Source organism: Monodelphis domestica, chromosome 4 (genome assembly GCF_027887165.1).
Source record: "Monodelphis domestica isolate mMonDom1 chromosome 4, mMonDom1.pri, whole genome shotgun sequence".
NCBI classification, from domain to species: Eukaryota; Metazoa; Chordata; class Mammalia; order Didelphimorphia; family Didelphidae; genus Monodelphis; species Monodelphis domestica.
In genome coordinates, this window is record NC_077230.1 from 346,494,917 (window position 1) to 346,506,713 (window position 11,797).

The following is an 11,797-nucleotide window of genomic DNA, read 5'->3' on the forward strand; positions in this document are numbered from 1 at the left end:
ACACTCAAGTAGTTTACAATTGGTTGAAGATATAAAAATAAGATGCTGGAAGCCCTTCTAGGTAAAGATCTGGCTTTACTGTGACAGAGAAATCACAGGGCCAGAGGTCTGCAGGTTTCCTTCCAGTTAAAAACCCAAGACCCCTTCTTGCAACACACACACATACACACACACACACACACACACACACACACACACACACACACACACACACACACGCTCACACGCTTTTACAGTTTCCTGTCTGTCTTCAACCTCCCCTCATCTCCCCATTACAAAAGGTGTCCAAGAGGTCTCTGAAACCAATTCTAGATCTCTGAGGTCTCATCAGGAACCTGATGCCTTTTCTAGACCTTTAGGACCTCTGGGTAAGCTTCTAATTCCTGTATGAGCTAGCTTGCTTACAGTACATTGTCAAATGGATTGACACACTTATAATTAACATAGTAACTTACTTATGATTAATATAACCCACACTTAAAATTACTCTAACAATACAAAAACTTTAGATTATAATTTAGGCATCATCCTGGGGCTACATTATTAATCTGGTTATATACACAGACTTTTGCCTGGGACTAAATTCTTACTATAAATCACACTGATACTAAAAATCACACTCGAAGCACTGATTAAGCTGTGAATGATTGATTTTCTGCTTATAGAGGTGACATGAGGAAAGGTGGGGTGGAGAGGACACATATCTAAAAACTATGCCAAAATGTGGTCTGACACAGTGGGAAGAGTGCTAGGTTTGGAATCAAAGGATCTAAGGTTCCTATATTAGGTCTGTTATTTAAAACTTCAGGGTATCCATGAGTAAGTCCTTTTACCTCTATATTTTCATGTCTTCATCTGCAAAATGGACAAGTTGGATATAGCATCTCTGAGGTTCCAACTAAATCTAAATTCCATAAATACAAAAGAGAGGTCCAAACAAAATGTATTAGAAATCTGAAGATTCATGTTCAGTTGAAGGGAAGATTTTATAGAGAAGGTGGCACTTGAGCTAGACCTTGGAAGAAGGAATGGAGTTACAACAGGTACAGATTTGCTGTGTTAAGGTTGATGGCAGGAGAGTTTCTTTCAATTTTGGAAGTGAATCTGAGCAAAGGCAACAAACTCTCCCATCTATAAGACTTCCTTATCTGCTCCTATGCTCCAGGCCTTTCTTAACCTAACCCCCTCCCTCCTCCAATTGTTCCACTTCTCTTCAGCTCTGGTCCTTTCTCCTCAGGTTTATCCTCACCATCCTTTCCTACTCAGGGGTTATAAAACTTAAAGCCCCAAAGACTTCAGATCATTATCCTTAAGTTCCATTTCTCTCTATTTACATAGGTCCAAAGCAATGATTAATACCATAAAACTCAGGGGCCTGTGATCTAAAAGGAACTACGAGTAAGGCTGAAATTATTAACTTGGCAAAACTCAAATACAGAAATTCTAACATAACTGGCTTACTTCATTAGATTACTATAAATGTTTTTTTTTTAATATCAAAGAGATTGTATCAGATAAGTACTTGAACAGCTAAAGGAAATTTTACAGCACTGTAATATTTCTAACTGTGAATCTTAAAAATTACTCAGACTGTACCTTAGAAGATTTGGTTTAGCTATTCCCTTTTTGTAACAATGGAGATACTTGGTCTAACAAGAATCAGGAATGTCTTGGGGACTTTACATTACTCCACCCATACTTAGACATACTTTAGGGGAAGATAAAGTTGTAAACTCCTGATTGAACAATGAAGGTACTTAACTCATACCTTATGGTGAAGCTAGAACCTTAAGATAGGTCTATTTTTAGATCTATTACAAAAAGTTAAATATCTGTAAAGGTTAAATTAATCACAAAAAGGTCAAGTAACTTACAAAAGGCAAGCTTAACAAAGAAATGTGAAGTACTCAGAAGATATAATCTAACAGAGAAGGTGAGAACCAAAGAAGATGAGAACTAAGAATGGGCAGTCCTGGAAAAAAAGCATCTACTGTGATTGGTAGACGTGAAAATTTAAGGGAGGTGACATAAGAGAAAATTCTCTTTAAAAGGAGGCTAAGGAACAGTTCAGTTCGGAGTTGAATTGAGTTAGATTCTGAACTCAGTTCAGGAGATTCAGTGGAGGACTGGAGCTTGCTTGGAGAAGGTCTTGTAGGCTCAGGGAGGCCCCTTTGGCCTAGGCCTTTAACTACTTCTTGGCTCAGCCTGAGCCAGAGCAGTTTAAATTAATCTCTCTCTCTCTCTCTCTCTCTCTCTCTCTCTCTCTCTCTCTCTCTCTCTCTCTCTCTCTCTCTGTGTGTGTCTCTGTCTCTCCTTCCCTTAATTCCTTCTCTCTTTATTAATTAAAATCTCCATAAATCCCCAGTTAACTTGGGTATTTTCATATTTGGGAATTTCCCATGGCGACCACTTATTTAAATTTTAAGTCAAAACACTAAAAATTATCCTTGCACAATAAAGATTTTCAAAAACTTGAAAAGCCTGACATCTACCCAAAAATGCTGCTAGATGAAAGTTCTAGCATGCCCATCTTCTTTTCAACATTGTACAGGAAAATGATATTAAAGTTCATAGGATTTAGGATTGGAAGGATCCTTATAACTTATCTTGAAGTGATAAAGGCCTGAACCATGGTAGTGCTTATAGAAGAAGAGAGAAGAGGAAAGACATAAGAGATGTTTTGGAGGTACAGTTGTCAAGATTTGTCATCTGACCGGAAATGGAGGAGTAGGTAGGGAGAGAGAGAAGATGAGGTGAAGATAAGTCAAGGTTGGAAATCTTGGAATGGTAGGAAGGGAAGTCTGGAGAAGAGATAGTTTCAGGATAGAAAGACAATGAGTTGCATTTTCAGAGAAAATGAATTTAAGATGCCTACAGTGCATTTGAAGCTGCCTAACAGAAAGTTAGAAAAATGTGTAATGGAGCTCAGAAGAGATGGGGACTGAGGTGGATCTGGGAGGCATCTGTGAAAAAATGCTAAAAGTGAAGAGAAGCAGCAACATACAGTGAGTAGATAACTGGTCTTTAAGTCAGAAAGACCTGGGTTCAAGTTCTGCCCATCCTGGCTACATGGTCCTGAGCAAGTAATTTTTCCTTTCTGTGCCCTAGGAATCCATTTGATCCTGAAAGTGGCAGAGAAGGTACCAATCTGGATCAGCATAAGTTCCCATTAGATATTTTATGAACCTCCAGGGGGAGAGAAAAGGGAGAGAGGGAGGGAGAGGGAGAGAGAGGGAGAGAGAAAAAGAGATAGAGAGAGGGAGAAAGAAAGAGAGAGAAAGAGAGAAAGAGAGAGAGAGAGAGAGAAAGAGAGAGAGAGAGAGAGAGAGAGAGAGAGAGAGAGAGAGAGAGAGAGAGAGAGAGAGAGAGAGAGAGAACATAAGCATAAGAAAGGAAGAAAAAACAGAAAAGGAAAGAGTACTGGGGAATATTCATGGTTAGAGGGTAGAACATGGATAATGATCTAGCAAAGAAGACTTTTAAAAAGAAATGTGTGAGAAGGAAATTCCCCTCCCTTTGCTTTGATGTAATCAATCAGCGTTTACCACTGAGATGTGCAGGGATAGACAGGCCCTCAGAGAAAGGAAGTTGAAACCAATGAGATGGGAAACTGATTCCACAGACACTGCCCCCCCCTCACCCCCCCCATCCCAGCAGTGCCAGGCAAATCAAGGAATTATGATTGGTTCCTGAGATGTGACGTGGGAGAGCTAGTGGGTGGGAAAAACTGCTTATGAAGGCAAGGCCAAGGCTCTGCACACATCTCTTTTGCTCTTCTGGGTGGAGATTGGAACCTGAGGGAGAACCTCTGTCGGTGGTGAGCTTCATTCCATTAGAACAGTACATAGGCTGGTAGGCCAGGCAACTCTCTCTACATTTCGCTCTCTTTACTTTCACTACTTTGATGTAATAAAGCTACTAACAGGCTCATAATTTAATTTTAATTATTACAAATGGTAGGAAAAGAACATGAAGAAAAGTAGTATCACAAAAGCTAGAGGGAATATTTAAAGATGAAAAGTTAGTCTCTATTAAAAGCCAGAGGCCAAGAAGTACGAGAACTGAGAAAAAACTTGGAAATTAAGAAAATTATTTAGCAATTAAGAAGCCCTTGGTAATCAATCAACAAACATTAAAAAACTATGTATGCCAGAAATTGTGAATGTATTAGAGATACAAATGGAAAAACAAAACAGTCCTTGTCCTTCAGGAATTTATATTCCTTCAGGGGAAACAATATATATCATTTCATTTAGGTTCTATAAGGTAAGAAGCCAGAATGCAAGGGGATGAGAAGATGAGAAGAGAGTGATGAGAGTCAATGAGGAGGAAAAGTAGTGTAAATGGATTTTTAAAATTAATTTAGTTACAAAAAAGAGAGCTATGGAACAAGTTTCCTAATTGATCTATTCTTACTAGCTAAATATCAGTTACACATGGCGGATCTAGAAAGTGGGAAGATCCTGACACACTTGTTCATTCACCTTCCTCTTTTTTCTACCACCATTTTCCTTCTCTACATGTACTGAGCACCCATCTCTCCTTCCAAGAGATTTCAGGTAAAATAAGGACACAGGACTCAGGATGCAGCAAAGTGCAAGGACCCTCTGCCAAAATGTAAGGACAGCGGACTTTCCCACAAAATGGATTCAAGCAGACACACAGTATACGACAGCCTAATGGAGCCTTGCTCATCTTTTGATTATTTTAGTCTTGTTCATGTTCAAAAAATCAAAGGACCAAAAAAATCAGAATATCAACCCTGAAAAGGATTTTAGAATCATCTTAATTTTACAGATGAAGAAACTGAGGTTTAGATAGATAAAAGGACTTTTCACAGAACAGAAATTGAACCCTAGTTTCCTGTCTCCAAAATCACTCAAAACCCACCAACCACAGGATGCATGGCTTTTCATGAGGGCTTCTCCAATACCCAGCCTAGTCACCCACCAGCTGCAAACACTAATAATGAAAGAAAACTATGTCTCAAAGGAAAAAAGTTTTTAAATTCTCTACTTCATACTCATTATTATTCTAAATGAGATCAAATTATTCTAGCAAAACATAAAAGGATATGTGATTATAGGAGAGGAAAGGGAAAAAATAAAATTCAAATAAAGCATAACTTGTGGAAATTACCTGCTTATGGTACAGACATAACAAATGCAATAACCTGAAACAGAGTAGTGTAGAAATAAGGAACGGAAATCAAAGGCATATATATAGATATAGACAGATATCTAGAAGGTATATTTGTGTGTGTGTGTGTGTGTGTGTGTATGTGTGTGTATATTAGAAGGTATAAACACCTACCTTAGTAATTTCATTTACAACAAATCCTTCTGAAGCTGTGACCTCTGGGATCCCACTGGGGCCAATTCCCTGGCAAATGAGTTTGCCATATAAAGTTGATTTCCCTACAACACAAAATAATAAAAGTTTTCTCAACAGATCAAGATTTTTAGTATGTTTGGCCCTAAAAGTCCAATCCTGATACCTGTAAGGACAGGAAAGATTTGGTCTAAAAAATAAACAGATAAAGAGGGAACAAGAAACAAAACTACACATAGAGGAGTATTGGCCAACCACCTAGTGTGCCAGGTTATGAGCCTGGGCATTGGTCAACTTTGGGATCCTGGAACTCTGCCTAAGCCAACAGCAGAAGACCCATCCCTTGAAGTCCTAAGCCCTGGCACCAGCCTGCAGTGAGGTCCCTTAGTCCATATCACTTGGCCCTTTCAAGCCTGCTATAAAACTCCTAGCTCCAGGGTAAAAAGAGCTCAAAATTCTCTAGGTTCACAAGTCATCAGCAGAGGAAACAGAATCAGTAGTTTTCAGAACTCCCAGTCCACAGGCAAAAAAAAAAGGCTGGGAAAATGAGCAAACAGCAAACAAACAAACAAAAACACCTAACCATAGACAAATTTTATGGCGACAAAGAAGAGCAAGGCACAGATGCAGGAGGGAACAGTGAGAACAAAGCAAACACATGCAAAACTTTCAAAGAAAAATGGGAATTGGTATCAGGCACTAAAAGAATTCAAAAAGGAATTTAAAAAATCAAATAAGAGAAGTGGGAGAAAAGTGGGATGAAGAAATGAAAGTAATACAAAAAGAAAGAGTTTAAAAAGCAAAACTGGTCAAGTGGAAAAAGAGACAAAAATCCACTGAAGAAAAACACTATCCTACAATCCACAATTGACCTACTAGAAAAAAGGCTAAAAAAAAAAAGCCATTGAAGAAAAGAATTTCATGAACAGTAGAATAGACCAAATGGAAAAGGAAGATCAAAAAGTCATGGAAGGAAAATTAGAATTGGGCAAATAAAAGCTAACGATTTCATGAGACATCAAGAAACCAAATCGAAAGAATGAAAAATTGAAGAAAACATGAAAAATTATCTCATTGAAAAAACCAAATGGTCTCAAAAATAAGTTTTTTTAGGAGACAGTCTAAGAATCATCGGACTACTTGAAAGTCATGACAAAAAAAAAAAGAAAGAAATTCAAATTAAACTATCCAGAAGGTTGTTGGCAATTTAACACAGGAGCTTCAGAGAATGATAAGAAGTAGCAATTCAGATTTGCCGATGACTCTCAAAGAGGCTATAATTGAAGTTATAGGACTATCTAAAACATATGGGCTGTTTTGCTGATAGAAAGGTAGAGGCCAATGGATAAAGAAGAAAGCATAGATTAATAGACATGATTGTAACAAGTTTGTTTTTGTTTTAACTGTTTCTCTGTTACAAAGAAAATTTTAAAATTTTATTTTCGTGGTTAGAAAGGTTAGTGGGATATAAGTGATATTTTTTAAAAATCAACAAAACTTTTTTTTTTTAAGAAAAATATAGCATGTGAGCCAATAATATCTCCAGGTATCATCAAGTAACTCTGAAATGGAAAGACAGTCTTGTGATATCCTAAGATGTCTACTGAGAGAGTTGGGATAGTATCAATACAACAAAGGTTGTGAAGGAGAGTTAGGAAGTCTCTGAGGCATTCAATTAAAAAAAAAAGAGGAATTCATAAGGAGATCTGGGGAGAGCTGCGTGGTTGTATTTGGGGATTAGGAAATCTTGCTATGTGAGGGAGGGATGATGCTGAAAAGATTCAAAGACATTACCTGGGGGGTGACAGCTCAGCCAAGCTTCTCCTTCATTCTTCCTGTTAAGAGACAGAAACTTAATTAATTAGTATTAGGAAGGGTGCAGTATGAGGGTGAACAGGTAATACGACCATAGAATCTTGGAGTAAACTGTCCCTGACTCCCTCCCAGAAGAAATATTATATCTTATCCTCAGATATCTCAAGAGCAAGTTGTACATTTCATATATTATCATATTTTAATTTATATTTATTTTGGTAAATCTTATCTCCAGAAAGCTTCCTGACAGATAATACCTCATTTCACACAGAGAACTGAAATGGACCTTCCTGATAACATTTACCTATAGGACTTCAAGACTAAACAAAACAAATCTAATCCCTTCAAATATTTAAAGAGAACTATTATTATTATTATTATTATTATTAATCAACACTAAACAGGAAGGTTCTAAAGTTCAGCATTATCCCTGACTCCTACTCTCCCTCACCACACATAATGCAATTTGCCAAGTTTTGTGGTTTCTAGTTTAATAACATTTCTCATTTATCCCCATCTCACTCCTGGCATACTCAACCCTAGTTCAAGAGCTCATTATCTCTTAACTAAATTACTGCAATTGCCTTTTATTTGTTCTCATGTCTCTCCCCACTCCAATCCAGCCCCCACAGCATAATTTTCCTAAATTACTGGTCTGCCGAAGTCACCACACAAATCAATAAATCCCTACCTTTCCAGCCCTTCCACATTCAAGAATCCAGCCAAACTGACTTGTTACTCACACAAAACACTTCACATCCTTAATCTTCACATGTGTACTGGCTTGTCCCCATGTCTATAATGCACTTACCTCCATCTCTTTAATCAATCAACTAACATTTATGAATGCTCACTTATGTGCCTAGTGCTGAAGAGGCACCAACTCTGATGAGACCTTTCCTGGTCCCTATAGCTGCAAGATCACTTTGTATATACATGCATGTGAGGAGACCCACTGCTGGATGGTAGAAGGCTGTCAAACTCAAACAGAAATGGGGTCATTAAAACCGCATGTATGGATCTTTGCAGACTGAATAACTCTGAACTCATACATTAATGTTATCTATATTTTATTATATATTTATTTGTTTTGTTAAATACCTCCCAATAACATTTTAATCTGGTTCTGGCAGCACTTCAGTGGGTTGTGTGTGACACCTCTGGTGTAGCAGCTAAAGAGTTGGCCTCAGAGTTAGGAAGGCCTCCATTTAAGGATCACTTCCAGCACAATTTGTGACTTAGGACAAGTCAGGTAACCTCTCAGTAATCTGGGCAGATCTCTAAGATTAGAAATATAAGTAGATCATCTGTCTCAGGGATGTCTTTGTACTCCTAGCCCTTAGAACATAACAGGCACTTAATAAATACTGGCTTATTATTAATAAAGACTGGCCAGGTTCTTCTCACCAGTCCTTGAACTGCATGGTCTCTAAGTCTACAGTGTGTGCAGATTGCCTTCCTCTGCACACAATATACAGCTTATCAAAAGTTGCTCCTAAAATATGGTACCTAAAACTAAATACAATATTTGGACATAATGACCTGATAGGACAGCAAGACTCACTTCCCTCCATCAAACTAGATACTGCTTCTTTTTCTTTTTTTTTTAAACCATTACCTTCCCTCTTAGGATCAATATTGTGTATTGGTTTCAAGGCAGAAGAGCAGCAAGGGTCGAGCAATGGGGGTTAAGTGACTTGCCCAGGTTCACACAGCTAGGAAGTGAGGCCACATTTGAACCCAGGACCTCCAATCTCTAGGCCTGGTTCTCAATCCACTGAGCCACCCAGCTGACCCCTAGACACGGCTTCTTATTCACAAGGCCTAAGATTGTGTTAGCATATTTGGCTGCCATTGATAAATCAAATTGAATTTACACACAAATCTCCTAGATCATTATTTTTCTTTTTAAACCCTTACTATAAACCTTAGCCTATAACCACACCTATATTTGAAAATTTTGAATTTGGTCTGCCAAAGTTTGCATTTAGTATTTAAAAGTCAGGATAAGATGGATCAGATTTTTGTTTAGTTGTTTCAGTCATATTCAACTTTTCATGACTCTATTTGGGGCTTCTTTGGCAAAAGACACTGGGATGGTTTGCCATTTCCTTCTCCAGCTCATTTTACAAATTGAAGAACTGAAGCAAATATGATTAAATGACTTGCCCAGGGTTACATAGCTAGTATTTGAGGCTGGATTTTAACTCAGATCTTCCTGACTCCAGGCCTAGTGCCCTATCACTTTGATATGTAGCTTCCCAATTGACCTTATTCCCATTTAAAATTTCATCTCCAAATTAAAGGAAAATAATAAATGTTGAAGGGGATGTGGCAAAACCGGGACACTAATATACTGCTGGTAGAGTTGTAAATTGATCCAACCATTTTGGAAGGCAATTTGAAATTATGCCTAAGGGTTTTTTTAAAAATGCATACCCTTTGATCCAGCAATACCACTACTAGGTTTGTACCCCAAAGAAATGATAAGGAAAAACATCTGTACAAAAATATTCATAGCTGCACTCCTTGTGGTGGCAAAAAATTGGAAAATGCGAGTGTGTCCCTCAATTGGGGAATGGCTAAACAAATTGTGGTATATGATGGTGATGGAATCCTATTGTGGTATAAGGAATGATGAACTGCTAGATTTCTATAAGAACTGAAAAGACCTCCATGAACTGACGCAGAGCAAAATGAGCAGAACCAGGAGAACATTGTACATGGAAACTGAAACATTATGGGATGATCATATGTAATCAACTTTCCTACTAATAACAATGCAATGATCCAGGACAGTCCTTAAGGGACTTATCCACATCAATAGAAAGAACTGTTGGGGAAGAAACGCAGAATGGAAACATTTGATTTATCACTTGTTTATATGAGTATAAGATATGGTGTTTTGGTTTTTAGAAGATTACAGTATTACAAAAATGAATAATATCGAAATAGGTATTGAGTGATAATACATGTATAATAGTATAATCAGTGGAATTGCTTGTTGGCTCTGGAATGGGGGAAGATTATGAATCATGTAATCATGGAAAAATACTTAAATAAAAAAATTAAAATTTCATATTATTTGATTCAGGCTATCATTCTAGGCTATTGGTATCCTCATGGATTCTAACTCTGGAGTCTAACATATTAGCTAACCTTCCCAGCTTCCTGTCATCAGATATTCATTCTAGATTTTTCATCATTCAAATGTTGATAAAAATGTTGAAAAATACAGTGTCAGGGATAGAATTACTTAAGAGGGTAGAGTCCATTTAGCCAGTTCTAAATTCATCTAAATATCCTACTTACATGTTGTTCATAAAGATAAACTCTTATTTTTTAAAGGTATCACAAAAGAGTAGAAAAAATGTTAGAGAGAGAACAGGGTTCAAATATTGTTTCTGCTACTTTCTAGCTAAGTGACTGGGCAAGTAATTTCCTTGAGCTTTGGTCTCTTGATATATCAAATGAGGAAAATACCTGTAATACCCACTTCACAAGACTGTTGTGAGGAATCATTATTAAAATACTTTTTAAACCTGTAAAGCACTATAGAGAGTAACTATAGTATAGTGCACAAAGTTGGCTTCAGAGTCATTAGACCTGTGTTCAAGTCCTGCCTTTGACACATACTAGATGTAAAATCAGTACTCTAGGGAAGTAGTTTTCAAAGTGCAGTCCATGGCCTTCCCTTTCAACAGGTCTATCAGGTCAAAACTATTTTCATAATAATACTAAGACATTTAATTTCTAAGGAAAATATAGGTGTATTTATAGCTAGAGACCCACTATCTATGCTTATAATATAGTTAAAGTGTAATTTTAACAAAAGAGTAGAATGAAGCAGAATACTGAGCAAGAAAACATTTATTAGCAGGGATATATTACCTGTCAATAAATGAGTCAGTGGCTCACTTTCATTCATGTCAAAGACCCTAAGCAGAAAGCCAGTTTTCTTTTTAAAGGTTTTGGGGAATAAAGAACAAAGCACAGAGCAGGACAGATGACATCATGCATGGGATTGAGTATAAAATGATAGGTTACAGAGGTAACAAGCAAGGAACGTGATTGGATGGAAGTTTGGCAATGAAGTTAGCAACAGTCCTTCCTTCTTAGTCTCCTGAGAAAAGAAGGGCTCATAGTTGGAGTCCAGAAGGAGAGAGTAGCCCAGACTCTTGGACAAAACCCCAGATATTCTTGAAGGATAGCTTGGTAGCTAAAGATATCAGGTCCAACTCTCTTTTTCTCACATACTCTCTAAAGCCAGTTAAAGAATTCCTTGAGGCAAGAAAAGATCACTGATTAGCAGGAGAAATGGAGCTCTAAATTTAATCCATTACAGATCAACTGCATTCAGAACTAAATTTTTTTTTAAAAGAACCATAACATAAGCAGTTACAAGAAAGAAGCTGTACAGAAAAAAAATATTTGTAAATAGAATCAATAAGAAAATTATTCAGGATGAATTTTAATCTCAGAATATGTATAAAAATTCACATAAACAAACACTCTTGGAGGGTCCTCAATAATCAGAGACCCCAAAACTTGAGAACCTTTGTTCTAGGCAATCAGTAAGTCAATGAGGTTTTATCAATGCTTACTATGTCACAGACAACACATCTAATTACATTAATTTACAGAGAACATG

At 37.2% G+C, this 11,797-nt stretch overlaps 1 protein-coding gene across 2 annotated transcripts in view; it reads right to left on the reverse strand.

Moving 5' to 3' along the window:
• Positions 1–11,797, reverse strand: part of PAAF1 (proteasomal ATPase associated factor 1) — a 66,114-nt gene that overhangs the window by 52,895 nt on the left and 1,422 nt on the right. For both annotated transcript variants that reach the window (XR_466316.3, XM_001363013.4), the window contains exons 2-3: positions 7,126–7,166; positions 5,314–5,417 (exon numbers count right to left, since the gene is read on the reverse strand). Coding sequence is in view for 1 of the 2 variants with exons in the window: in XM_001363013.4 (XP_001363050.2) it covers positions 5,314–5,417; positions 7,126–7,166 (145 nt within the window). In the remaining variant the exon portion in view is untranslated. The remainder of the gene's footprint in view (positions 1–5,313; positions 5,418–7,125; positions 7,167–11,797) is intronic.